General features: G+C 35.6%; 1 protein-coding gene and 1 non-coding gene across 10 annotated transcripts in view; both read right to left on the bottom strand.

Annotated features, from left to right (window-relative positions):
* The window catches only part of HERC4 (HECT and RLD domain containing E3 ubiquitin protein ligase 4), a 137,140-nt gene that overhangs the window by 39,919 nt on the left and 70,574 nt on the right, over positions 1-26,647 (bottom strand). For 8 of the 9 annotated variants that reach the window (XM_055324901.1, XM_055324895.1, XM_055324894.1 and 5 more), the window contains 7 exons: positions 18,947-19,023; positions 18,554-18,678; positions 17,090-17,149; positions 16,844-16,955; positions 16,168-16,357; positions 14,129-14,301; positions 2,508-2,627 (listed from right to left, as the gene is read on the bottom strand). In XM_055324901.1, the coding sequence (XP_055180876.1) occupies positions 2,508-2,627; positions 14,129-14,301; positions 16,168-16,357; positions 16,844-16,955; positions 17,090-17,149; positions 18,554-18,678; positions 18,947-19,023 (857 nt within the window). Of the gene's footprint in view, positions 1-2,507; positions 2,628-13,536; positions 13,642-14,128; positions 14,302-16,167; positions 16,358-16,843; positions 16,956-17,089; positions 17,150-18,553; positions 18,679-18,946; positions 19,024-26,647 lie in introns of those variants that run through there. The other variant, XR_008664350.1, reaches the window with a different exon arrangement.
* LOC129510056 (U6 spliceosomal RNA) lies at positions 1,813-1,919 on the bottom strand. The gene has a single exon (XR_008664498.1). It is a non-coding gene; the product is annotated as a U6 spliceosomal RNA (small nuclear RNA).

Below are 26,647 nucleotides of genomic sequence, written 5' to 3'. Positions count from 1 at the left end.
GTGAGGAGCCTGCTTCTTTCTCCCTCTGCCTATGTCTCTGCCTTCTCTCTATCTCTCTCATGAATAAATAAATAAAACCTTAAAAAAACGTAAATAAAATCTAGGCACCAGGAGTTTAGAACTAGTTTAATCTTTGTATATATTAAAATAAGACAGTCAGGGACGCCTGGGTGGCTCAGCGGTTGAGTGTATGCCTTTGGCTCAGGGCATGATCCTGTAGTCCTGGAATTGAGTCCCACATCAGGCTCCGTGCATGGAGCCTGCTCTTCCCTCGCCTATGTCTCTGCCTTTCTCTCTCTCATAAATAAATAAATAAAATAAAAATAAAAATAAGACAATCATAAATAACGTAAGTGAATGCTGGACTTCTTAGAAATTGTTTTACTTTAGGGGCAGCCCGGGTGGCTCAGGGGTTTAGCGCTGCCTTCAGCCCAGGGCCTGATCCTGGAGCCACGGGATCGAGTCCCACATCGGGCTCCCTGCACGGAGCCTGTTTCTCCCTCTGCCTGTGTCTCTGCCTTTCTCTCTGTGTGTCTCTCATGAATAAATAAATGAAATCTTTAAAAAAAAAAAAAAGCATTATTTGAAGAGCAACTTATCATGTGAGGATAATATTAATAATAGTTAATATTGATTAAAAAAAAGATTCCAACCCTCTGATGGCTTAACACCTTAGGTAAAATCCAAGTTCTTAATCTTAAATTTACCAAACCCTCCATGATTTGGTGCCTGTACATTTCTCTTATCCTTTCCCAGAACTTTCCCCACTCCCATCTTTTAACCATACTGGCCTTTTCCTCTCCTTCAAAAATGTCAAGCTTGTTCTCACCTAAGGTCTTTTACTAGATATTCATTTTTCTTGAAATCCTCTTTGCTTTGATCTTATGTTGCTGCTTCTAGTCACTTAGACAATAACCCATACTTCATCAGGCAGGACTTTTCTGATTATCCACTTGCAAAAACAAACCACAGTCTTTATTTTAATTCTCTATAGAGTGCATGTCATTAGCTAATATTTTTTGCTTTACTGGATTACTATTTTGCCAACCAGATAATAAACTGCATAGTACACGGCCCTTCTCTGTCTGGTTAGTCACTGTTATTTCCAATACCTAAATTGATGCCAGTCACTGGAGGTTCTCAATATACTCAGTATTTGTTCAATGAGCAAATGAGTAGACCTAAATCTGCAGAAAGGCTACAAACTTGACCCAGACTCCCAATGATTCTTGGGGAAAAAATCAACAAGTCTCTCCCTATCAAGATGCATATACCTAGGAAAGCAAAAGATGTTCTAGAAGTGACCTGATTCCTACAGATGAGAGTACTCTAAAATTAGCATGCACTAATTACACTGCCATTCAAAAACTACTGTATGTTTTTGATGCATACTACACATATTCCAGACAATATTAAATCCAGAAGTGCTGGTGAATAAACTTACAGAGTGCTTATCCACAAGGAGCTTGCAGCTGGTGTCTAGCAAGCAGTGAAAGGCTATTTACCTTTTACAATTGCTACACACATATCGCTTAAATTATCTACTTCACGGGGAAAAAAAGTTGGCTTCAAGTATACTTTAATGGTTAGCAAATCTGTTTTTTTAGTATTTTATTTAAATTCAATTTGCCAACATATAACACCCAGTGCTCATCCAATCAAGTGCCCTCCTTAGTGCTCATCACCCAGTTACCCCATCCCCCCACAATCCTCCCTTTCTGCAACCCTTTGTTTCCCAGAGTTAGGAGTCTGTCTCTCATGGTTTGTCTTCCTCTCTAATTTTTCCCCACTCAGTTTCCCTCCTTTCCCTTAAAAAATATGGAATGCTTCATTAATTTGCGTGTCATCCTTGCACAGGGGCCATGCTAATCTTTTCTGTATCGTTCCAATTTTAGTATATGTGCTGCTGAAGTGAGCAGAGCAAATCTGTTTTAGATCTTAACCACTTGCCCAGTTCTATATTAAAATTTTGTGTCTAAATGAAGCTTTATAAAGACTGCTATTATTTTAATGGGACATGAAGTGTCTAGTTACTAGAGACTTAACCACATGGGAAGAAGTATGTACACATGGTGATATATGTCAAGACTCTGAAATAAAATTAAACACGGGGGAAAATTAAATCAAAATGACTGTCTTTGGATAATTCTGAGATACTAATCTCACAATAGTAATACATTCTTAGAGTTCCACTATCAGGGACTCCAGTATTTTCAATATGAGAGAATTAAGAGGCAACCTCAAGGAAAATACGTGAAAGTTAAAAATCCATGTCATGTTTGCATTTTTTTTTAGTTTGCTTTGGCTTTGGTAGTAAGAGTGGAATGTTTACTTATAAATACTGCATAATAAGTAGTTATTCCTTCCCAATGTGTTTTTATTTCAAAAATAAGTTTGAATAAAAGCTCTGAAAAAACACTGGCGTCTCAAAAACAAGCAACTCTTTCTTTTCTGTGAGAATAAATGATACATAAAAATGAAATTATAAAATGCAACAGGAAACATACCATTCCATAGGCCTGCTGTTGGACCCAGTTGATATAATCATTCCTTATGTCTATCAATTCTTGTACTTCGTGTATATAAAATTTATCATACTGTATAATCTGTCCCGTTTTCTCATTTACCTATAAAAAAAAGTATAATTAAGTTTAACTAGTACCTAATACAAAGAATAAAAAATATTTAAATAGAAAAAGTCTTGAGATTTCTTTTTTTTTTTAATTTTTATTTATTTATGATAGTCACACACAGAGAGAGAGAGAGAGAGAGGCAGAGACATAGGCAGAGGGAGAAGCAGGCTCCATGCACCGGGAGCCCGACGTGGGATTCGATCCCGGGTCTCCAGGATCGCGCCCTGGGCCAAAGGCAGGCGCCAAACCACTGCGCCACCCAGGGATCCCTCTTTTTTTTTTTTTTTAGTTTTGAGATTTCTTAGCCAATTTTCTCTTTCTATAAAAAAATTTACTGAGTACCTACTATATACAAAATGCTAGTTAAGTGCTATGTGAGACATAAAGATGTCTAGGATGGAACATCTGTATTCAGTACCTAAAAATCTATTAAAAAAAGAAAAATATTTCTGTAACCATCACATGAGATTTGTACCATTAAAGAATATATAGTATATATAGACTAGAATCTCTAAGAACTTTTGCTTGGGGAATAGGAATTAAGTAATAATAATAGCTAATGCTTGTTAAGTGTTACTCTGTACTGACCTATGAATAAAACTGAGAGGTGACATTTGGGTAGGACACAAAAAATGGAGAGAAAGCAAATCACTATCCTTAGAAATAATTTACTAACTGCAAAGGGAAAAACAAATCTTTGCAGTGGAGAGCACTACCTTAACTGAGTGATCAAACCAATCACCACCAATGCTGAGACAACCAAATATAATGTTCTTGCTGATATAATCCAAGAGGAAGTACAAGCATCATCCATGAAGCAGAAAAATATTTAACCTGAATCTAATCAAGTCTCTTGATCTTAATTCTAGTTCATAGGTAATACTAGGGATAAAGGAACAAATTAAACATCACCAGAAGGAAACAATCAAATATTCTGATTGTAGGGTTTTCATAAGAAGACTGGCCAGGAGTTTCCAAACAGTTAAGGTAATGGGATAAAAAAGTGGGGGTTGTTTTTTTTGGGGGGGGGTTGTTATAAATTAAAAGATAAATAGAAATATTCCAGTATTGGATATAGCAGCAAACTATATGTCACACTAACCTTATGTCACACTAACCTCCTGATAACAACAATTATAAACTCTGGACATTATATAAAAACTCAACAATTTGAAAACACTGGAGTTCAACCAAAAGTAAGCAAAAACAGGGAAGGACACAATCTTTCAAAGAAGCATGTGTGATACACATTTTTGCTCAAGGGATTGCTTCCAAATCAGCATCAGGGGTGGGGGTAAGAGTACAAAGCAGCCGTTTTACCAGACAGAAGAGTGAAATGTCACCAAGTGAGGCAGCCAATGTGGCAGACAATGAGGAAGAAAAATCCCAGAAAGGAATCCAAAGGGTGAAGCCATAAAACCAGGATGTAAATTCCCCACACCCCCATCTTTGGTTAATTCTTTTTTTAAAATGCATTTTTATTTATTTTTTATTTTTTAAAGGTTTTATTTATTTATTCACGAGAGACAGAGAGAGGAGCGCGCAAGAGAGGCAGAGACATAGGCTGAGAAATAGGCAGAGGGAGAAGCAGGCTCCATGCAGGGAGCCCAATGTGGGACTCCATCCTGGGTCTCCAGGATCAGGCCCTGGGCTGACGGCAGCACTAAACCACTGAGCCACCCACCCAGGCTGCCCTAAAATGCATTTTTAAAAATTCATTTATCTGAGAAAGACAGAGAGAGAGAGAGAGACAGCAAGTGAACATCAGCAGGGGGAGGGGCAGAGCTGAAGAGGAAAGCTCTGCTGAGCAGGAAGCCCCAACATGGGGCTTGATCCCAGGGCCCCAGGATCCAGGATCATGACCTGAGCAGAAGGTAGCCACTTAACAGACTGAGACACCCAGGCACCCTGCTTTGGCTAACTCTTAAATTATGAGTGCACAAGGTGAGACTGGGGGGTGGGGAGGTGAAGGGATACACAACCCAGTGAAAGCAGAACCTGGGAGGCTACACTTAGACATCAAGACAAGCATTTCTAAAGGAAAAAAATGCACATTTGGGAGGCATAATGATAAAAGGATTAATTTATCAAGAAGTCATAACAATTCCAAGTAACAGTGCTTCAAAATACACGAAGAGAGAATTAACAAAATTTGTTGGTAAATTTTAACATCCTCTCTTGATAACTGATAGAATAAAATAGACAAAACTACCAAGCACCACAGATCTGAGTAACAATTTCAACCAATCTGAACTCACCATAATAGAATATCCCACCCAGTAACTATACATAGAACATACACTAAAATACTAAAGTAAAAGATCCTGGACCATAAAACAAGTCTTAATAAATACATTTAAAAGAATCCAAGGTATACGAAGTATGTTCTTGGACTACAAGGGAATTAAACTAAGTCAGTAACTAAAAGATATCTGGAAAATCCTAGCACACTGGAATCTAAACAAAACACCTCTAAATTACCCAAAACTTCTCTTGAATCTATCAGAGAGCTAAAGCCATAAGATAATCAATCAAGTAGCCTGAATGACAAGGATTGGCAGATAGTTCCAAAGAGAAACAGAATGCCAGAAATGGGTCACCTGTGGCAAAGCAAGAAGATACCACTGTCAAGCAAGCAGGGAAGAAGAAATCACTTAAAACTGTAAGAAACTGCTTAAAGCTGAGTATGGGATAGCTTGACAGCATAAAACCCTTTGGTGCCCCAGACAGTTTCCACTCACAGAGTTTTTTTGCACACACCTCCACTGGGTAGTCATGAGAATGACTAGGAACAGGGCAAAAGATCATGAGTCTCTTCCAGTGGTGCAAGGAATTGGCTGCCACTGTGAAAGGAAAGAAGGCCTGTCACCCTTTCCAAATTCTTCTTTCATATATTTATAGAGAAAAAGTCTTAAATCACTGAGGAAAGTGAAGGAAATTCCATGCCCTGTTTTTGGAAAAGGTAAAAAAACCTTCACCTCAATAGGAGGAATGGGGGCAAGAAAAGTCCCAAGCCCAGAATCTTCTAACAGTATGAGGACTAGAGGAACTGCTGAGGGAGGGATCAGAAACTCTGAGAAAGTCCCACCCTGAGGTCCAGGCATACATAATCACCTATGATCAATGCTATATAATAACAATAAAGAACATTTTCTGTGTTCACTCCTCTGTTAACCTAAAAAACACTGAGTAACCAGCAGGACCAGTTTACCACTGAGGCAGGGCAAGAGTGAGAAGAGAAATCCCTCTATCAGGCATACAGAGCAGAATACAAACACTGAGAAAAAAACGTTGATATTTCACCTCTGTTCTAAGCATCAGGCAGCATTAAAGGAATCTGAAGCCTCTGGTACAATGAAGGTAACTACAGCAAAATAAAAATTTAATCCCAGTTTAACTCTTGACTAGACTGACTTAAGTCCCTACACTGACAGCTGCACAGAAGAGGTGAACCCATTTATATGCTTTAAATCTATTGGTTTAAATCTATTGGTCTATTGTCTACAGACAACCAAATATTATGAGACATACGAAAAAAGCAAATAAGCAAAACAAAACAATCAAACAAAAACCACACACACAAGTCACAGAAATCAACAGAGTCAGACTCAAAGATAACTCAGAAGATGGAGCAAGGCAACAGAGGTTTTACAAAAATATTCTGAACTTAATGAAAATAGAAATACAGCATATGAAAATGTGGGATGCTGGTCAAACAGCGCACAAAAGAAAACTTAGCATTAAACAATCCTGTTAGAAAAAAAGGAATAAAACCTGTGATCTAAGCCTCTCTTTCAAGGATGTAAAAAAACGAGCAAATTAAAGAAAAATCAAGTAGAGAAAAAAGGATATAAAGAGCAGAAATTGATTAAAGAGAAAATAAAAACACTAGGAAAAAAAATCAAAGAAAGTAACTGCTTTATGGAACTATCAATAAAGTTGAGAAGACTCTGAGAAAAGGGGAGAAGAGAGAAATCACCACTATCAGGAATGAAAAAGGGGGCATCACCACACAGGCATACATAAACATCACCATATTGGCTTACCAAAACTGACTCAAGAAGAAACAGAAAACATGAACTGTTTATTTTTATTTAAATTCAATTAATTAAAATATAATTTATTATTGGTTTCAGAGGTAGAGGTCATGATTCATCAGTCTTATATAATACCCAATGCTCATTACATCACATACCCTCCTAATGTTCATCACCCAGTTACCCATTCCCCCACCCCTACCCAATTTATTTTAAAATTTAATATGACATTTTTAAATTTCCCAAAAGAAAACTCCAGTCTAAGATGGTTTCACTGGTGAATTCTATAAAATATTTAAGGAAGAAATAATACCAATCTTAAACTCAGAAAAGAGAGAAAGAGGGATTATTTCTTAATTCGTTTTATGAAGCTAGAGTAACCTTAATAAAAAAGTTGATGACAATATGAGAAACAAAAATTATCAGATCAATATCCCTCATGAATATAGATATAAAACCTTCAGTAAAGTATTAGCAAATTAAACCCAATAGTGTGTATAAAGTATAACATATAATGCCTAAGTGGAACTTATCCCAGGAATGCAAGATTGGTATAATATTCAAATATCAATGGATTTTACTACATTTGAGGAAAAAAATGCAGAGAAGAAAAAAAAAAAAAAAGCCTTGTTCATCTCAATAGATGCACAGAAATGCATATAACAAAATTCAGCGGGATCCCTGGGTGGCGCAGCGGTTTGGTGCCTGCCTTTGGCCCAGGGCGCGATCCTGGAGACCCGGGATCGAATCCCACGTCGGGCTCCCGGTGCATGGAGCCTGCTTCTCCCTCTGCCTGTGTCTCTGCCTCTCTCTCTCTCTCTCCCTCTCTCTGTGACTATCATAAATAAATAAAAATTAAAAAAAAAAAAAAAAAAAAACAAAATTCAGCAACTCTTCACAATAAACACTCCAAGCAGAACAGGAATAGAAAGGGACACTTCTTCAAATTGATAAAGCCCACCTAAAAAAAACCCACAAATACTCTACAGCTACCATCATACTTAGTAACAAAATACTGAATGCTTTCTAAGATTAGGAACTAGGCAAGATATCCACTGTAACCAACATTATACTAGAAGTCTTAGTCAATGAAGGAAGAAAATAACATGCTGTGTACATAAAAAATTCAAATGAATCTGTAAGAGAATTACTGAACCTAATTTAATTTACCAAGGTCACAGGGTATAAGGTCAATACACAAAACACAAATGAATTTCTCCCTACCAGCAATAAACTGGAAAATTAAAAAAAAAATGTATTTCATTACAACGGCAACAAAAACAAAATATTTAGGAATAAATTTAACAAAAGATGTTTCAGATCTCAGAACTACAAAACACTGATAGAAAATAGAGATCCAAATATATAAAGAGAGCTACTTAGTTCACAGACAGTAAAAGACTCAACAAATGCAAAAGATACAAAATTTGACTGGACTCCAGTTTTTTAAAAAGCAGCAACAAAAAAATTTTTGGTACAAAAGAAGAAATCTGAATATGCCTGGATAGCCAGATAGATGATATTACAGAATTACAGTTAAATTTCCTTAAGAAAAATAACAGTATTGCTGTTATGCAGGAAAATACCCAAGAAGAGAAATGCTAAGGTGCTATCAGGATTTACTTTCAAACGACAAGAAAAAAGTATATACATACACATAATGTAAAAGCAAATGTGACAGCAAGTTGATTTCTGAATCTAGAATGGAGGGCATGTATGTGTATGTGTTTCGTTTGTCTTTCAATGTTTCTTTATATATAAAGTTAGTCAAAATAAAAATTGAATAGTAAAGTGAATGAAAAGGATTTCAAAGAAAGTTTGAGGAAGAAAATTCTAGGCAAAGAGAATAGCATGAGCTAAAAGAAAAATTCCATAGAGAAATTAGGTTTTAGAGTCAATAAATGACAGAATGATATTTTATTAAAATTTTCTATTGACAGTGTGAAGTATAGTCAAAAATAAGTACAAAGGCTAGTGGTAGGGAAATAAATAAAATATTAAAGACTCAAGATTTCTAGATAATAAAAAAGAATGCAGAGGCTGTGGTAGCTAATCGATAACAAAAGAGTCAAAGCCAAGTTCAAAATTCAAGCATGACTAATTGAAAAACAAATGCTGGCAACACAAATATATATAAGTCAGGAAAAGATGACAGTTTTGGTAGGAGAGAAGAGCTGGAAGTATGAGAAATTTGGTATTAAATCTTTTTTAATTTTAAAATGATGGCAAGACTGACAAGAAGCTCAAGAGGAAGGTTTGCCTAAAACACATAACTGAGAACATTTTCTTTAAAGAAGACAAAGCTGTGGCAGGAGATGAGACAGAGGTAGAAAGGGCCAATAAACAAAATAAACAAAGAGGGCCAAATGCAGACCACTAAGAAAGATGCCACATTTAGAAGAAAATAAAATATCAAAAGAAACAACTTTTAAGCTAACAACAAACTAAATAAAACTAGCTAAATATCCTATAAAATATAACGAAAGTACTTGGTTTAGGAACAAAAGAAATCACTTAGTAGAGGTATAAATCTATGAGACAGTGCTTGTGTCCAAACAAGCACTCTAGAACCATGAGATGAATGAATGGACAAATAAAATGAGAAACAGATTATCTATCTATCTATCTATATCTACACATAGTTTGTGCTTCTGATGGCACACTTTACATTTTCACCAAAATGCAGATTTTTACCTTAAAATCCATTCAGATGTTATGTTGCACTAATAAAATAATAATAGGTATCATTATGGACCACTTACTAAATAAGTAACATCATGTACATTACCTAGTTTATTAATCCTTAAAACAACTCTACAAAACAGCTACTATTACAACCATCATATAGATGAATATATACTAAGGCTTGGAGTTCAAGAGTCTTAACCAAGGTCACAAAGCTAACAGAGCCAGAAATCTAACATGGGCCTCTGCAATATGCATGCACTTTAAAAAAAAACATACATTTTTAGGCATTCTCGGGGTGCCTAGGTGGCTCAGTCCATTAATTGCCAATTCATGATTTAGGCTCAGGTCATGATCGCAGCAGGGTCATGAGCTGGAGCCTTGTGTGGGGCTCTGCTCCAGCAGGGAACCAGCTTGTGATTCTCTCCCTCTGCCCCTCCCTGAGCTCTCTCTCAGATAAATAAATACATCTTTAAAAAGAAAATAATGCTTTTCAAAGTTGATACTTTTAATCCCTCTATTCAGTGACAAAAGCACCCTGAGCTCTTTTTTTTTCACTGTTTTATTAAATTTATATCTGTGGTCAGGATACACATTTGGGAGACTGGCTAGGTTTTGTAAAACTCCTATTCCTGGCTTTCAAACAAAAAGATACTTAGCTTATACATGGAGATCAAAACCTTCATCCAAGAGCAGTGGTCAGCAAACTATAGCCTGTGGGCCAAATTGTGCCCATAGACTGTTTTTATAAGTTTTACTGGAAAGTAGCTATGACCATCCATTTACATATTGTCTACAGCCTAGTTTAGAACTTTTTTTTTTTATTTTAAGAGTTGAGTAATTTCAAGAGAGACCATATGGCTTGCAAAGTGTAAAATATTACTACCTGGCCCTTTACAAGTAAAGTTTGTAGGCCCTTGCCCTAGCATCTTTAGTCAAGCTCTTTCTACTAAAAAATAAAACATACACAATAATTCCATAGAAAACTCTTTGGCTTTTCCCTGTCCAATATTTATGTTTGTAAATATATACACCAACTATTAATCACATTGGACTCTAAAATTTAGTAAGTCTGGTACAAAATGAGCCACATCTCACTGACCTCTGATATATATTTTTATCTTAAATATTTCAGATTTTAAAAGTAAACTGTAGTTTCCTTCACAAATAGCAACCAATGTTTGCAGTTTGTAATATCCTACAGATAAATGTTTTTGAAAACAAGTGCTATGTTAGAATAAAAATTAACAATTTAGAAACCATTTGGCTCATAAACAAATTTCAGTCAAATTTACACTTGGGGGAAAATCATGGCTGATACTTAACTTAGTCACAATGATTTAACAACTAAAGAGAAAATCAGTTAACACTGCTTTTAAAAACAGGGAAATTAGACATTGAACAAAAAGACTAATCTAAAAGACCTGCATACATATATAATGATATACTTAGAAAATCAACAGTTTTAAAAATAAATAAAAAAATATATAAAAATACATTTGTGTGGTAGATAAAACTGACATTATTTTCTGGAGGAAGCCTTCTTCCTTTATTCTTCAGAGTTATGAGCCCTCCCTCTTACGTGCTCTCACAGCACCCTTAATTTTCCTTAATCTAGCACTTACCAAGCTATGTATCAAATGTTTATTTACTTGTATGTATATAACTGCTTTATATTTATAACCTCAACAAGGGCAGAAATCACATCTTTTCCTCATCGCTGCATCCCTAATACATTGATAAGCATATAGCAGGCACTCAGTAAATATTTGTGAAATGAATAAAAAAGAAATCACAAGTTCAAAACAACCTATACATTATTATTGCCTAAAATATACAAAATAAAATCTATATGTTTGATCATAATACTTATTTCACATTTTCATTACTGTTTAGTAGTATTCTGGTTTACAAACCTCAGTTCAGAGGTGGTGTATGTTTAGTATATATGTGTGCCTAATCTGTTTGGTTTATTAAGGTTTCCCTATAAAAAACAAACAAACCACAAAACAAAACTGAAAATCACTGATTTAGAAGGTAGCATGATATGTAGCAATTAGGCTATGGAGACCAAATCAGTCTTCTCTTTAGATACATCAGACTCTACAATGTACTGTGTCAAAACTCAAACTACTAAATAACCAAATGACTTGCCAGTAAACTCATGTATCTAGTAATATATCCATTCCTGACAGCAAGTACCAAAGCTATCTTTCTTATAATACCATTTGGAACACTGGGAATGATTTTTACTTAAAAGCTTTTGAAAGGACATGACATAAGGGAGGAACAAGTCATCCATATATCCTAAAATGATTAGTAAACACACAGTCCAGTTCTCTAGCTCCTAATCTGGTTCCTAATCCTTGTCAAGAAGGCAACTGTTTGAGGAAAACTTCTAATTTTCAACCATGGAGTAGAGAGAAGGAATATATACACAGCTGTCAGATAGAAGGCGTCTTTGAAAAAACAAATTTCTGATAAGCAACTTGGGTTTCACTAAAGATGAAAATGAATCATTCCTGATAGTTAATGTCCACAAATACCTATTTATGGCAGATTAGGACTAAGGAAAGTTTTCTCCAAAGTAAGGAGGAGGAGAAAGATAAATGATTGCCCTAAAGACCCTCCAGTAAGAGATGCTTCAGACATTAATATCATTATCATTCTGCTTCTGAGTATATAACAACTTAAAACAACAAACCCATTTCCTCATAACCCAATAAATCAAACTGAAAGTAGCTGTTTCCCATCCAAATAGTGGTAGTGTTGGTTAATAAAATGAGTGCCTTATGAATGTAGATTACATATATTGTATAATTAGAATAATACATTAATCCTGGGAAACTATCAAGGCTAGTAATCCTTATTGTATAGATAATTTTTCCATTTACATATATGATAAAAAAGACTTGTTAAAGTCTTAATCACACTAGAAGCAGCAAAAAATGGTCTTTTAATAATAAAATGCTATCTACAATTATTTAAGTATGAGCCTACAGATATAGGGGCATAAAATAAAAGCAAATCCTCTTCTAAACATGTTCTATTACTATACCTGCGGATAGAGAAATACATTAGAAGCAGCAGGGACTTTGGAAGTAGATTTGGATTTCAACTCTGCTACTTACTAGTTTATGACCTTTGACATTTAGATTAAAGGGCAAAATATAAACTATTCAGAATTTACAAAGTTAAATGAAGAATATATGTAAAGTGCTCACATGAATTAATGTTCAGAGGAGGTTCTAATTCTGGTCACTGTTAAAATGATTTCCCCATCCCTTTTAGCCAGCAAGAAGAAGGATCCTAGTATCTCAAGTACAGCTCCATCAAAAAAGTCTCTGGAGATGGAGCCCCATAGGGTTCTATCTCAGTAGAAGTTGAGGCTTCTGAACTAGGCAAAGCACTTTAAGCTAATTGCTCAAGCTCTGTCTTTAATTATGAAGAAAAGTTCAACTTCCCCTCCTTCTCCCACCTTCCCTTTAACTTGTGGTAAAAGACACAGCTAAGGAAAACAATTATTTTTTTAAAGGGGTAATAAAGATAAGTAGATAAAGAAGTGAGAGAGTGAATAATTATTTGGCAATAGAGTCCAACTGACAAAGGATGGTTCACTGAAGTAACAGGAAAAGAGAATCCAGAGGTTAGAAAAAAAATCTAGTTAATCTCCTGAATCCTAGACAAAAGGCATACAGAAAAGTAGAGACTCATCCTATGAGGACACAGGATCTTAACAGCATTTTACTGCAGAATCCAATTACCCCTAAAATGCTGGAAGAAGTCTTATTCCAGGAAAGGCAAGTTTAAGAATGATTTGTTTCCCATGGGAAGAAATGGCAATCATCTCATCAATTATAATAAGAGAAATGACTATTTTACTAGGAATCTTGAAAATACTCAATACCAAAGAAAAAAGTAAATAAGGAAAAAAGGAAATACCCAGGAACTACACTGGAAGAATAAGCAGTACTATCTCTTTTATTCCTTAACATTTCCCTTAGTACTATGGAAAAAGGGTCTGAAAATGCTAAAGAAGCTATTAAGGAGAGGAAACTAAAGATTAGGTTTGTTTGGGTTTTTCAGTCATTCTAGAGATAAGAAACATGCTTCTCCCTTACGTCATGTCTCCCAAAATAGCTTCGCAAGAATACCAAATGGCATAACAGAGATATACCTACCAGCTGTCAGGGATGTCTCAAATCCATCTTTAATGAAACAGCTGAGACTCTACTTCTTCCCATAACTTTGAACTGCTACAAGTGTAAAGGTTACTATTTGTTACACTGGGAAGAAGGGCAGGAAAGAACAATAGGCAAATTAATGAATTATATATGGTTCCAATTTCAAGTTAGTCGTTTATTTCAAATGAAACATTCTACTTCGATTGAAACCATTAATACCCAATAGCAAAGATCTTGAGTTTAAATGTTCATCATCACAACCAGGATGCAATCTCTCATATGATAACCACATATAAATGACAAAACTATATTTAAACTAATAAATTATGTTCTTCAAAGGGAAATGTTAAGTAGAATTCTAATTCATTAGTATGCTATTGTTCTGCCCAACTACAGACAAGTTACCTACAAATGCCTAACAGAGCTCCAACTTTTTTTTTTTTTTTCAGAAAAACTTAGGTAACTTTTCCAAATATCTGTAATCTATATCTCTTACGCTAACCTAAACCTATAATATTAATGATAAAATAAACATCAATCTGTTAGCATCAATGAGGAAAGAGGAAAATAAAATAACTATTGGACATACCCTATGCAATATTTCTAAAACCTTTAATGCAGTATGAAGAAAACTGTTGAAAATTCTTCTTTCAGAAGGGGGAATGCCGATCTTGTAGAGTTTCAAAAGATGTACCACAACTTCCTTAAAAAGTTCTACAATCTTGAGGAATAGTGGAGGTTCAAGTACTGACCACCAGTTTTCTGTTATTAAAGGGTGAATATACAAATAAAATGAATTTTTTTCAAAATCACACAAGACTTTTCTTCTAAAAGCAGCGGTCTTAACCCTTTCAAAATTTCACAAAGACATAAAAAACACAGTATTTTATGTAACATTTCTACCATTTACAGATACCATCTACTCTCAAGCTAAAGAATACTGTTCTACAAGCTCTTAGAAGCAAAAATAAAGTAGGAAAGGTCTACTGAATGCATTTCTTGGCTTCTTAAATTACATTAAAAACTCATTACTATACCTAATATTAAAATCAGTTATTAAAAAGTACTTTGGGGGATGGGGGCACTCGGTTAGCTCAATAGGAATAGCACATGTAAAAATTAAAAAAAAAAAAAAAAGGGAAAAGGGATCCCTGGGTGGCGCAGCGGTTTAGCGCCTGCCTTTGGCCCAGGGCGCGATCCTGGAGACCCGGGATCGAATCCCACGTCGGGCTCCCAGTGCATGGAGCCTGCTTCTCCCTCTGCCTGTGTCTCTGCCTCTCTCTCTCTCTCTGTGTGTGACTATCATAAATAAATAAAAATTAAAAAAAAAAAAAAAGGAATAGCACATGACTTTTGATTGTGGGGTCGAGAGTTCATGTCCCATGTTGGATGTACAGATTACTAAAAATAATAAACTTAAAAACTCATACCACACCTTAAAAAAAAAAGGTCCTCTGAAAGTAAGAATTTTAATTTTTAAACACTCTAAAATCCCAATATTAGGGATCTTTCCAAGTTTTATTTTCTAATTTAACATAAAGTTGAAATATTGTGAAGCACCACTTTTAAAATGCAAGGTACTCTTGAAAAATGGATACAGAAAATAATGTAAAGTATTCTTCCCCATATTCACTATGTTTGTAGTTATTAACTACAAACACCATAATCCTATGAAGCAGATAGAAATACTAGTATTTCTGACAACATGGAAACAATATTCTTATGAATACTGCTTCACTTTTATTCACTATCTCAGAATCAAGGATTTTTTTTTTAAGATTTTATTTATTTATTCATGACAGAGAGAGAGAGAGAGAGAGAGAGACAGGCAGAGGGAGAAGCAGGCTCTGTGCAGGGAGCCTGACATGGGACTCGATCCCGGGTCTCCAGGATCACACCCTGGGCTGAAGGAGGCCCTAAACCGCTGGGCCACCGGGGCTGCCCAGAATCAAGGATTCTCCTCCTTGCTTGCTACTTCCTCTGTTCACTCTCAGCCTAAAACTTTTTGTACTGATTTTATGACTTCTATATATCTTAGTTTTACTAACCAATAAATACTATCAGGGAGGGAAGTATTGGGTTAAATGTAGCAAGCAAACTGTAATGGCCAGGAGAGAGAGATGAAATCTTTAAAACTTGAAAACTAAGGCTGAGAAAAATTTAGGGCAAAAAATTGCAGTAGATAGAAAAATAAGATCAGATTAGTGGTAGACTCTCATCTACATGTTGAGAAATAAAATCAAACATTGGGAAATTAGCAAGTGAGAGATATACAAGGCAAAGAATTAACAGAGCTCAAAGAGGATTTAATATCCATGTCTGTTCAGTTTTAATTGTTCCTCCTCCTTTCTTTAATAGCAAGACCAAGGGGATGAGGGAAGGAAAACAGTTTTTATTTTTCCAGATACTGTCTCTACTGTTGTATTTGATTAAATTTTAATATTTACATGCTTTGCCTCTAATAACTAGCATGACTAGAAAAAAGCAATGAAAGAAAAACAAGTTCATTTTTCTTTAAGACAATGTCAAATAAGCAGGGTAGCAAAATTTAAGTCAGCAAAAACTTAAAAACTTATTAGCATTTTCATTTAAAAAGTTACAAAAGAAAAAAAATACCAAAATCCTTACCAAGTACTTTCAGTGGTGCCTTTTCTAGATTTACAAGAGCTGTACCAAAGGGAATTGCTATTGTTGTGAAATTGTTGGAATCACTCATCAGGGGACATTCTGGTAGAGTAAGATAAAACCTCAATGCTTCAACATCAGGTAAGGAACTAGTCAGTTTAGGAATAAGATTCTTTTCCAAACTAGCTGCCACCTATATTTTGACAAAAAGTAAAACCTACTTTATTTAAAATGAATGTACTTCAAAAAAGGAGAAAAATCATAAACACAGCAAACATGAAATGGTAAAAAATATATGTATTACAATGAATCACTGAATGTACTTTGAAGCACAGTGAAAATGTCTAAGAATTGCTACAAGCATTTTAAAAATCTTGTCTCAATTAAACTCTATAGCTATACCTATATAAAGACTTAACCAACACTGTAATGTTAAGTAGTTAAAGGTTTACTCAAATATCTGGAAAGATTTATAGATATTTGATAGCTAAATTACAAATGTTCTAAGATAAAACCTTATTTTAATTCTTATATTAGCTTATATAATAAAATCATAGAAAATACATCATAATGAAGCATTTGAAACTGAAGTTAATTAGGCTATAAATATACAAAGTAACATAGAATGTAAAGTCCAACAGGCTACATGACACAAATATAAAATACTTTAAGAACAAACCTGCTGAGATATCTGAGGATGATCAGGTTGTATAAGTTTGTGGAATAAAAGCCTAGCAGCATTCATATCAACCCCTGAAAACTTGGTGCCTGTTCTATAGTGATCATCATTGCTATAAAAGAAAAAAAAAAACAAAAAAAGGAGACAGAGAGAAGGAAAATAATAAAACCTTAAAGTTATTTCACTTATTTATTACTTAATACAATAAATTTGAAAAATTCTGCATACCAAAGAATTACCACTTACCTAACAGCTAGAAAACTTCCATTTAGACAGCCAGAGGAAGAAAATGTTCCATCTATTTCACTAAAAAGAAAGTGAAAAATCCCCGAATCACAAAATGAAAAATCTGTTCATTTTTTTTTAAATTTTTTTTAACTTTATTTATGATAGTCACAGAGAGAGAGAGAGAGGCAGAGACACAGGCAGAGGGAGAAGCAGGCTCCATGCACCGGGAGCCCGACGTGGGATTCGATCCCGGGTCTCCAGGATCGCGCCCTGGGCCAAAGGCAGGCGCCAAACCGCTGTGCCACCCAGGGATCCCTGTTCATTTTTTTTTAATAAAAATATTTAATACTTAACACCACAGAGCACTCCTCTAACCAATAACTCAACTAGTATAAATCAGAATTTTATAAATTATTAAAGATTAAGTAACACTTGATAAAAGTATTAATTGCTGTTTACCCTAGACTTTCTCATTACTCTCATCCTCTGATTCATTAAACAAATCTGATGTTCTTTCCTTTTTGTTTTAAGCCTACAGCACCCAGTATTCTCAGGTGGTCTCCCACCCAAGTATTAACCAGTCTTAACCCTACTTAATTAGCTTCTGAAATCAAATGAGATTAGGCGCATTCAGGATGGTATGACCCTAGACACAAAGCTAATGTTGCTAATTTCTTTTTTTACATAAACATATACATTTAATTTTCTTAATCACACATAGTGGTAAATCTAATCTAGGATGTTATCTTTTTAAAGTCTGTACTTTGGGCTTTTAAGAAAAATTTTAATTTGGAAAAACCATCTATACTTAAAAAAGCAGCTTATCAGATATAGTCCTTCATCTCCAAAACCAGTGCCACCTGCAATAATAGAAAACTCTAAGTACTAAACAAGTTCATCTATAAGCAAAATATTCAAGAAAGAAGTAATACTTAAGTCTTTTAGGGAGTAGAAAAGTTAAAAGATAGTGACCACTAGGAAGCCTGAAGTAACATTATTTCAAACCCAATCCTAAAATGATTGTATTTAGCATTTTAAATTATCAATTAACATTATATATATGAAAGAATTTCAACTTACACAAATTTAAGAGATCTCTTAAAATATCCATGATTATAGAAATTCTAGACATTTAAACTTACGTATGTAAACCATTTGGTGAATGATTTTTTTTTTTTTTTTGGTGAGTCATATTAATGAAGTATTTATTTAAATAAAAACCTCTGGGGCACCTGGGTGGCTCAGTGACTGAGCATCGATTTGCCTTTGGCTCAAGTCGTTATCCTGGGGTCCTGGGATTGAGTACTGCAGCAGGCTCCCTGTATCTCCCTGCTTTTCCCTCTGCCTATGTCTGCCTCTTTCTCACTCTCTTATGAATAAATAAAATCTTGAAAAAAAAAAAAAAACCTTCTAAGTACAAGATACCCTACCATGGAGATAAGAGGTTTTGTTTGTGTTGTGTAAGTAAAATGTTTTTCTTACTTGGCTATCTCCACAGGAAACCTCCCAGATGGGTAGCTCAGCCATTTTTGAATTAGAGTTTCATTCACAGTCCAGATCTGCTTTGAAGGATCAGGATATCTAAAGTCATCTGGTGGCCCACAGTTCTAAATTTAAAATAGGCAGATTAGTCAGAGAGAAGATATATATGACTTAAACCAAGACACATTTCCACTATGTATTTGTTTTAACAGAGTGTATCTCTATTAAAATACCTGAAACAATACTTATCAACTGGATCAGAAAAATTCTGTAGACTTGGGGGCAAAAAAATTTAAGGCAATTACTTTGTAACACACAAAGAACATTAACATGGGCTTTAAAAATTCTTCAAAACCATTTCAGCTTAGTAATTATTTGTATGACTACTGTTACCTGGGGATTAGAGTAATGTGAAAAGCTTTGATCTCCACCTGAGAAAATTCTTTTCACACAGAAATATTCTTCAGAATCTATAAAAAAAAAAAAAACAAAATGTAAAGAAATTCAAGATTTACGTGACATTTTTCAGAACATCAGATATGCTTTTGTGTTTTCTCTTAATCATGTAACTCAATTAGACCTTCCATTCAGCCATTCAATGATATAAACTGACTTGGACTGTTTTGATTACTATGGAAATGAGGCTCACGGAGTGATACACACTGAATGATTCAAGAAGCCTAAGCAGCACTTAGTAAGTTTACAAGTCTTTCTTCTAGCCTGTCAAAAAAGTGGTGTTTTCCAGTCTATGTGTTATCTCAATATATTTTAATTTAACCTGAAGACGATATAAAAATTGCATGAATGGTATATAAAAAAACAGCTCAGAATAAAATAAAAATTAAGAACATTCATTTTTTAAAAGAATGGCAACAAAAAAAGTAACTGTTAAAGCTTGAGTAAAATACTCATTAATGCAAAATTATTTTCTCTTAATATAGCTGTACAAAAGTAAGATGACACACACAGCTCTTCACTGGAAACCAGTTATCAATAAAACCCAAATCCAGGAACACCTGGCTGATGCAGTCAGTTAAGCTCTGACTCTTGGTTTCAGCTCAGGTCGTGATCTAAGGGTCATGAGATCAAGCTCTGCATCATTGGACTCCTTGTTCAGTGGGAGTCTGCTTAAGCCTCTCCCCTACTCTGTATCTATCTACCCCCCTCAAAAAAATCTTAAAAAAAACCCCAAATCTAGTCCGAAAAAATTAATAAGCAAATTTAGTAGCAGTAAAGTTAAGGCAATAAAATTCTTTTTCAAAAAGATATTCAAAGCCTCTCCTTTTCTTCTTTTTGGCTTCTCAAAATGGAAAAGAGTTTCTATTATCAAAAGTACTGCTGGGGGAAAAAATGTACTGCTGGGCTAGTACTTAGAGGTATCACATATCAAAACATCAAAGCTCAATACTGTAACCTAAGGCTCATTATTTCCAAATATAATACATTCTGTCATCCTACTCCTGACCACCCCCCCAACCCTTTAGTTGACTAATTCTTTACCTTGTGTTATTGTGATCATGGCTGCTACAGAATTATAAATTATTTTTCTTTTTAAAGATTTTTATTTATTTATTCATCAGAGACACAGAAAGAGAGAGGCAGAGGGGAGAAGCAGGCTCCACACAGGAAGCCCAATGCAAGACTCGATCCCAGAACTCCAGGACCATGCCCCGAGCTGAAGGCAGATTCACTCAACCGCTGAGCCACCCAGACATCCCCAGAATTATAAATCCTTAAGGAATTTAAGTATTTATCTCTTTATGAAAACTTTCATTGCCATAATATTGAAAAGGCTTTCCTATGTTCATTTGTTTTTTTAAGTAATCTCTATACTCAATGTGGGGCTCGAACTCACAACCCTGATATCAAGAGCTTCATGCTCTTTCAACTGAGACAGCCAGGAGCCTCAAGGGTTTTCCGATGTTTAAATCAGAAAATTATTTTCTTGTCTTAAGAACTTTTTAACATTTTATTCTTTATTTCACTTTATAATTTAGTGTACACTACTAGGTTAGGATCTAAACTGACCTTTTCTCCCCAATTTTCATGTATTGAGTAATTCTCCCCTTCTCAGGTCAGTGATACCTTGTTTTATTTTTATTTTTAAAAATATTTTATTTATTCATGAGACACGTTGAGAGAGAGAGAGAGAGAGAGAGAGAGAGGCGGAGACACAGGAGTCACAGGCAGAGGGAGAAGCAGGCTCCATGCAGGAAGCCTGATGTGGGACTCGATCCCGGGACTCCAGGATCACGCCCTGGGCTGAAGGCAGGTGCTCAACCGCTGAGCCACCCAGAGATCCCCGATACTTAGTTTTAAAGTTATAAAAACGTATTACCTCTTCTACCCATAACCATAGCGCCAAACAACACTGATATTCTTCTCTGCCAAAAGTGTTCTCTACGACCTTCTCAATATAAATCTCCAAGAACCATTATTAAGCAACTAGAGTATGAACTTGAAACAGCTTATATACAATACCTACATGGAATACCCACCCCCAGACTTTCCATTAAATTATAATGATCTCAATATCTATGTAGATACCAGTAATCTGATTTTTTACAGTTTTATATAATATATATTGCCATATCTAGGAAAGCTATTTCACAGTCTCCTTGCTCTTTACAAATTTTTTTTTTAACAAAATACTTTTTATATTGTCAGAAAAAATTTTGAAGACTTTGAAGTGGGGCCCCTGCGCCTTCCTTCCCCTCCGATTACTAAGCTCTGATTAGAGGACACTTCAGGAATATTTCCACCTGAAAGGTGTCACTGAGCTACTTAATATTCTGCTAATTGTACTTCTATGTAGTAGCAATACTGACAGAGATACAACTATGTAGAATTTTTTTAAAAAGATTTTATTTATTTGAGAGAGAGAGCCTGAAGAGCATAAGCAAAGGGAGGGGCAGAGGGAGAGAGAGAGGCAAATCGGGAGACCAACCTAGGGTTGAATTTCAGATCATGATCTGAGCAGAAGGCAGACGCTTAACCAGCTGAGCCACCCACGTGCCCTTGTAAGTGCTTTTGATTTACAAGGAAAAGATGTAGTTTCTTATTGTCTCTGAATTCCTTCATACTTTTAGGACATTCAGGACCCCAAATAGCTTCTTAAACAGAGTTTAAGGGGTAAAAAGCACTAATACTTACTGTATTCAAATTTAAAATTAAGAAAAAAATTTTTAAAGGTTTATTTATCTTGAAGAGAGAGAAAGCATCGGAGCGGGGGTGAAGGGCAGAGGAGAGAATTCTCAAGTAGACTCCCACTGAGTGTGGAGCCCAATGCAGGGCTCGATTCCAGGACCTTGAGATTATGACGAGCTGAAATCAAGAGTTGGATGCTTAACCAACTGAACCACCCAGTGCCCCTATAACTGAAAATTTTAAAATACTGATCCATTTAAAGATCAGCAATAATAAACACACTCCATGTTAATAAAGATAACATTTTAGTATTAATACAAAAGTCATTTTGAGTTCACGAACCCTCTAACATAACACCACGATCCTGAAGCAAGCCCATTTGTTTTCGAATATGAAAGAACATAAATGAAGACAACGTGGCAAGTGAATTTCATTTGCCGTTTTTTTTTTTTAAGATCTTATTTATTTATTCATGAGAGAGAGAGAGAGAGAGGCAGAGACACAGGCAGAGAGAGAAGCAGGCTTCCCACAGGGACAGCCTAATGTGGGACTTGATCCTAGGATCCAGGATGACGCCCTGAGCCGAAGGCAGAGGGTCAACCACTGAGCCACCCAGGTACTCCTTACCTTGGTTTATATTTGACTCTGAAAGAAGCTATAAAATGTGTTAGTATCTTAGGGTGTGCTCCCATGGTTTACTGATTGATGCCTTCACCTATGATATAAAATGTCATTCTTTACTTTTATGTGTGTAATCTGTTAGCAAAAATTATGTGTCTTATTAGAATAGTTTTCGATGCGTTATGTTGACTTTATTGTTTTTCCTTATTTAAGGGGGAAAAATCAAATGTCCCTTAGTTTTAAAAGAGTCAAAAAGTTCTTTTCAATCTCATTACCCTCTACATTTATTTTGAAATCTTTTACTGTTACTTTAATAAAAGATAACTAAATATTGTTTCTAGCATCAATAATCGTATCTTAATAAAGTGTTCAAATCTCCTCTCACAATTTCTTTGATTTTTGCCTTCCTATTATGAGTTTGTTTCCCAAAAATTCATATGTTGAAGTCCTAACTCCCAGTTAACTCAGGATATAACTGTATTTAGAGATAGAGCCTTTTAAAGAGGTGATGAAGGTAAAAGAGGCTGTTAGGGTAGGGCCCTAATTCAATATACCTGGTTGTCCTTATAATAAAGGGAAAAGATGCATACACAGAAAAAAAGCCATGTGAGGACATAGGAAAAGGGAGTCATCACTAGCCAAGGAGAGAGGCCTCAGAAGAAACCAAAACTGCTGACATGATACCTTGATCATAGGCTTCTAGCTGCCAATCTGTGAGAAAATAAATTTCTGTTTTTTAAGCCACCCAGTCTGTGGTATTTTTTATGGCAGTTCTAGCAAACTAATACGATCTGCAAAATTATATCCTAAACAAAAAATTAAAACATCTAAGATACTTTTTATGTATTAGTGAAAATATCTTTGAAATTTCCCAGAGGCCTTGGAGAATCACAAAAGTTGTTCTTTTATTACATAAGAAGAGATGCCAGAAATAATCAAGTTTGTATGACGTGTTACTATTTTAAGAGTTGCATAAAAAGAGATGTCAAATCAGAAAAGATACTTTATCTTCCCTAAGTTAAATTTATATGGTAAAATGTAATTAATATAAATATTTTAGGGGAATCCCTGGGTGGCTCAGCGGTTTAGCGCCTGCCTTTGGCCCAGGGCGCGATCCTGGAGTCCCGGGATAGAGTCCCACGTCGGGCTCCCGACATGGAGCCTGCTTCTCCCTCCTCCTGTGTCTCTGCCTCTCTTTCTCTCTCTATGTCTATCATAAATAAATAAATAAATCTTTAAAAATAAATAAATAAATAAATATTTTAAAAGTCCCTGGATATTTGTCAATATCCCTGCTTTCATTATGTTTCAATATGAAGTAAAACACAATTCAAAACTTTTATGGAATTGTTCTAATTTTCCTATATTTATCAAAGTTCTGGTCCTACTTTCAGTTATTATTTAACTGTTATTTTAAATGTTTTGTGGTATATTCTTACTGCTTTAATTCACATCTAGTATCTCCTTGGTTTGCAAATGGTTTGTAAGTATTTCAGACTTACCCAGGAAGTCTTATAAAAAATACTGATGCCGGGACACCTGGGTGGTTCAGCGGTTGAGCATCTGCCTTTGGCTCAGGATGTGATCCCAGAGTCCTGGGATCGAGTCCCGCATCAGGCTCCCTGCATGGAGCCTGCTTCTCCCTCTGCCTGTGTCTCTGCCTCTCTCTCTGTATCTCTCATGAATAAACAAAATCTTTTAAAAAAAAAATACCGATGCCTAACTTATTCAATCTCTTCACTTGATATTCCTGGTACATTAGGTCTCAGGATTATGTTATATTTCAACATTTTTTCATCTATAAGAAGAGTCCTCTACATTTATTTAAAGATTTTTTAAAAAATATTTGTTCATAATTTTTTATTTATAATTTTTTTAAAGTTGCTAAGTAGTTTATGAAACTGCTAATCCAAAATCCAACAGACTTAAGAACACTTTACACTGGAATGAACAAACTGATGAAGAAAATTTATTGTGGTTATCTGTTTAGAATAACGTTTAATTTTGTTTTATTTTTTTAAAAAGATTTTATTTATTCATGATAGAGTTAATTTTGTTTTAATATTGTTTTTTGAATATATAAGGGAACTATTTGTCCTTCTAAAGGTATCTAATTCATAATTTTGTAAATTCTGCTTTGTTAAGCTGAAATGAAACACAGAGACAGTAACAGAGATAGTGAGAGAGAGCACAAGTGGGGAGAAAAGGGAGAAGCAGGCTCCCCACTGAGCCGGAAGTCTGATGCAGGGCTCGATCTCACGAGCCTGGGATCATGACCTGAGCTGAAGGCAGACACTTAATTGACTGAGCCACCCAGGTGCCCCAAAATGAAACATTTAAAAATGGTATTTCCCTCTGCCTCACTTCAACTTGCCAGTATCTCCTGGAAAACAGCTTGTATCCTGGTCTGGCATCCCAATTTTTGTGGCTCTGCCCAGGGACCTCTAGGTCACCTGGCTTTGGAGGCCAATAGGGCTTATATTCACAGATTTCACAGGACTGTAATCAACAGAAAAAAAAGAGTTCTTAAACAGCTACCACCTCTAGGATACAGCAAGAGACAATGTATGGAGATGTTCAATCTTTCTGTGAAAGTCCTCTTAGCTTATCTTTGTAGCTGTGGCCTGAGACGCAGGCTTCTAATTACAAACAGGTCTAAGGGTCTACTGTAATCCTCTCCAGAAACCTCAGAAGGAGGGCCTTATTCTCTGTGCTTTCCCTCTGCTACATTCCAGAGTTCCATTACCTCCCAGAGGGGAGCTGTATACACATCTAGTGCCCTGGTTTTTGTGGCTGCCACCTAGTGGATGCCCTTTGATTGCCTGGCTGTGGTGGACTGCGATACTTGTATTCTGGGAACAGGGATCCAGATCAAAGAGACAGTTCTTAGCTGGCTATCATTTTCCAGCCACAGCACAAACAGCAGACTGAAATATATCCCCAGTCTTTCTGTGAAAAAGGCCTACTTGCATGTTCTGGAGCTTCTAACTTAGGGACTGGCTTCTGGTTTAACATACATCTAGTGACTTAACTAAGGTGATCTCTGGGGATTAAGGCTAGCAGATACCATCTTTGCCCTGTCCCTCTGCATTACTATGAGTCACTGCTATCTCCTGGAAAGGAGGATGGACCATTTCTGGTGTACTGATTTTCATGGCTACTGCCCAAGCAACCCTTCTAGGCTCTCCGGTGGCTAGTGGGACTTTCACATATGGTCCCCACAGGACTGTACATATTTGCATACTTTAAAAGCTACTGCCTGAGAATCTGCCTTCCAATCAGCCTGAATCTAGTTGCTTCCTGAGATCCTCTCATTTGGGACACCCACAGGCCTTGGCACACTCTCAATTACTAGGAGCCACTAAAAATGAAAGACTGCTTAGACAATCACAAAGGTTTGAGAGATAACCAAGGGCTAGGGTAGGGTTGAACCCATATTACAAAACTATAAATAATCAAAACAATATGGTATTCGCATAAAAACACTTAGATCAATGGAATAGAAAAGAGAGTCCAGAAATAAACCCACACATATATGGTCAATTAATTTATGACAAAGGAGCCAAGAATACACAACGGGAAAAGGACAATCTCTTTAATAAATGGTGTTGGAAAAACTGGGCAGCCACATGCAGAAGAATGAAATAGTGGATCCGAATAAACATTTCTCCAAGGAAGACATACAGATGACCAACAGGGATATGAAAAGGTGCTCAACATCACTAATCATCAGAGAAAAACAAATCAAAACCACAGTGAGATATCACCTGCAAGACTGGCTACTAACAAAAACACAAGAAATAACAAGTGCTAGTGAAAATGTGGAGTAAAGGTAACCTTTGTGCCCTGTTGATGGGAATGTAAATTTAGTACAGCCACTATAGAAAATGGTATGAAGATTTCTTGAATCAAAAAAAGAATTATCACATCACCTAGCAATTCCACTTGTGTATTTACCCAAAGAACATGAAAAAAAAAAACAACTTGAGAATATATGCCCCCATGTTCACTGCAGCATACTTAAAATAGCTAAGACATGGAAGCAACCTGAGTGTCCACTGATAGATGAATCATTAAAGAAAATGTGATACACACAGGAATATTATTCAGTCATATAAAAGAAGAAAATCCTGCCATTTGTTACAACATGTATGAACCCTGCGGGTAGTAGGTTAAGTGAAATAAGTCATAGAAAGGCAAATAGTGTATTATCTCACTTCTACATGGAATCTGAGGGGGAAAAAAAACCCTTATAGATATAGGGAACAAACTGGTCATTGCCAGAGGTAAGGGGGGGTGGGGTGGGACGGTGGACAAGTGAAGGGG

Source organism: Nyctereutes procyonoides, unplaced genomic scaffold, assembly GCF_905146905.1.
Source record: "Nyctereutes procyonoides isolate TBG_1078 unplaced genomic scaffold, NYPRO_anot_genome, whole genome shotgun sequence".
NCBI lineage: Eukaryota > Metazoa > Chordata > Mammalia > Carnivora > Canidae > Nyctereutes > Nyctereutes procyonoides.
Note: the sequence above shows the minus strand (reverse complement) of the source record. Positions and strands in the feature narration are given on the sequence as shown.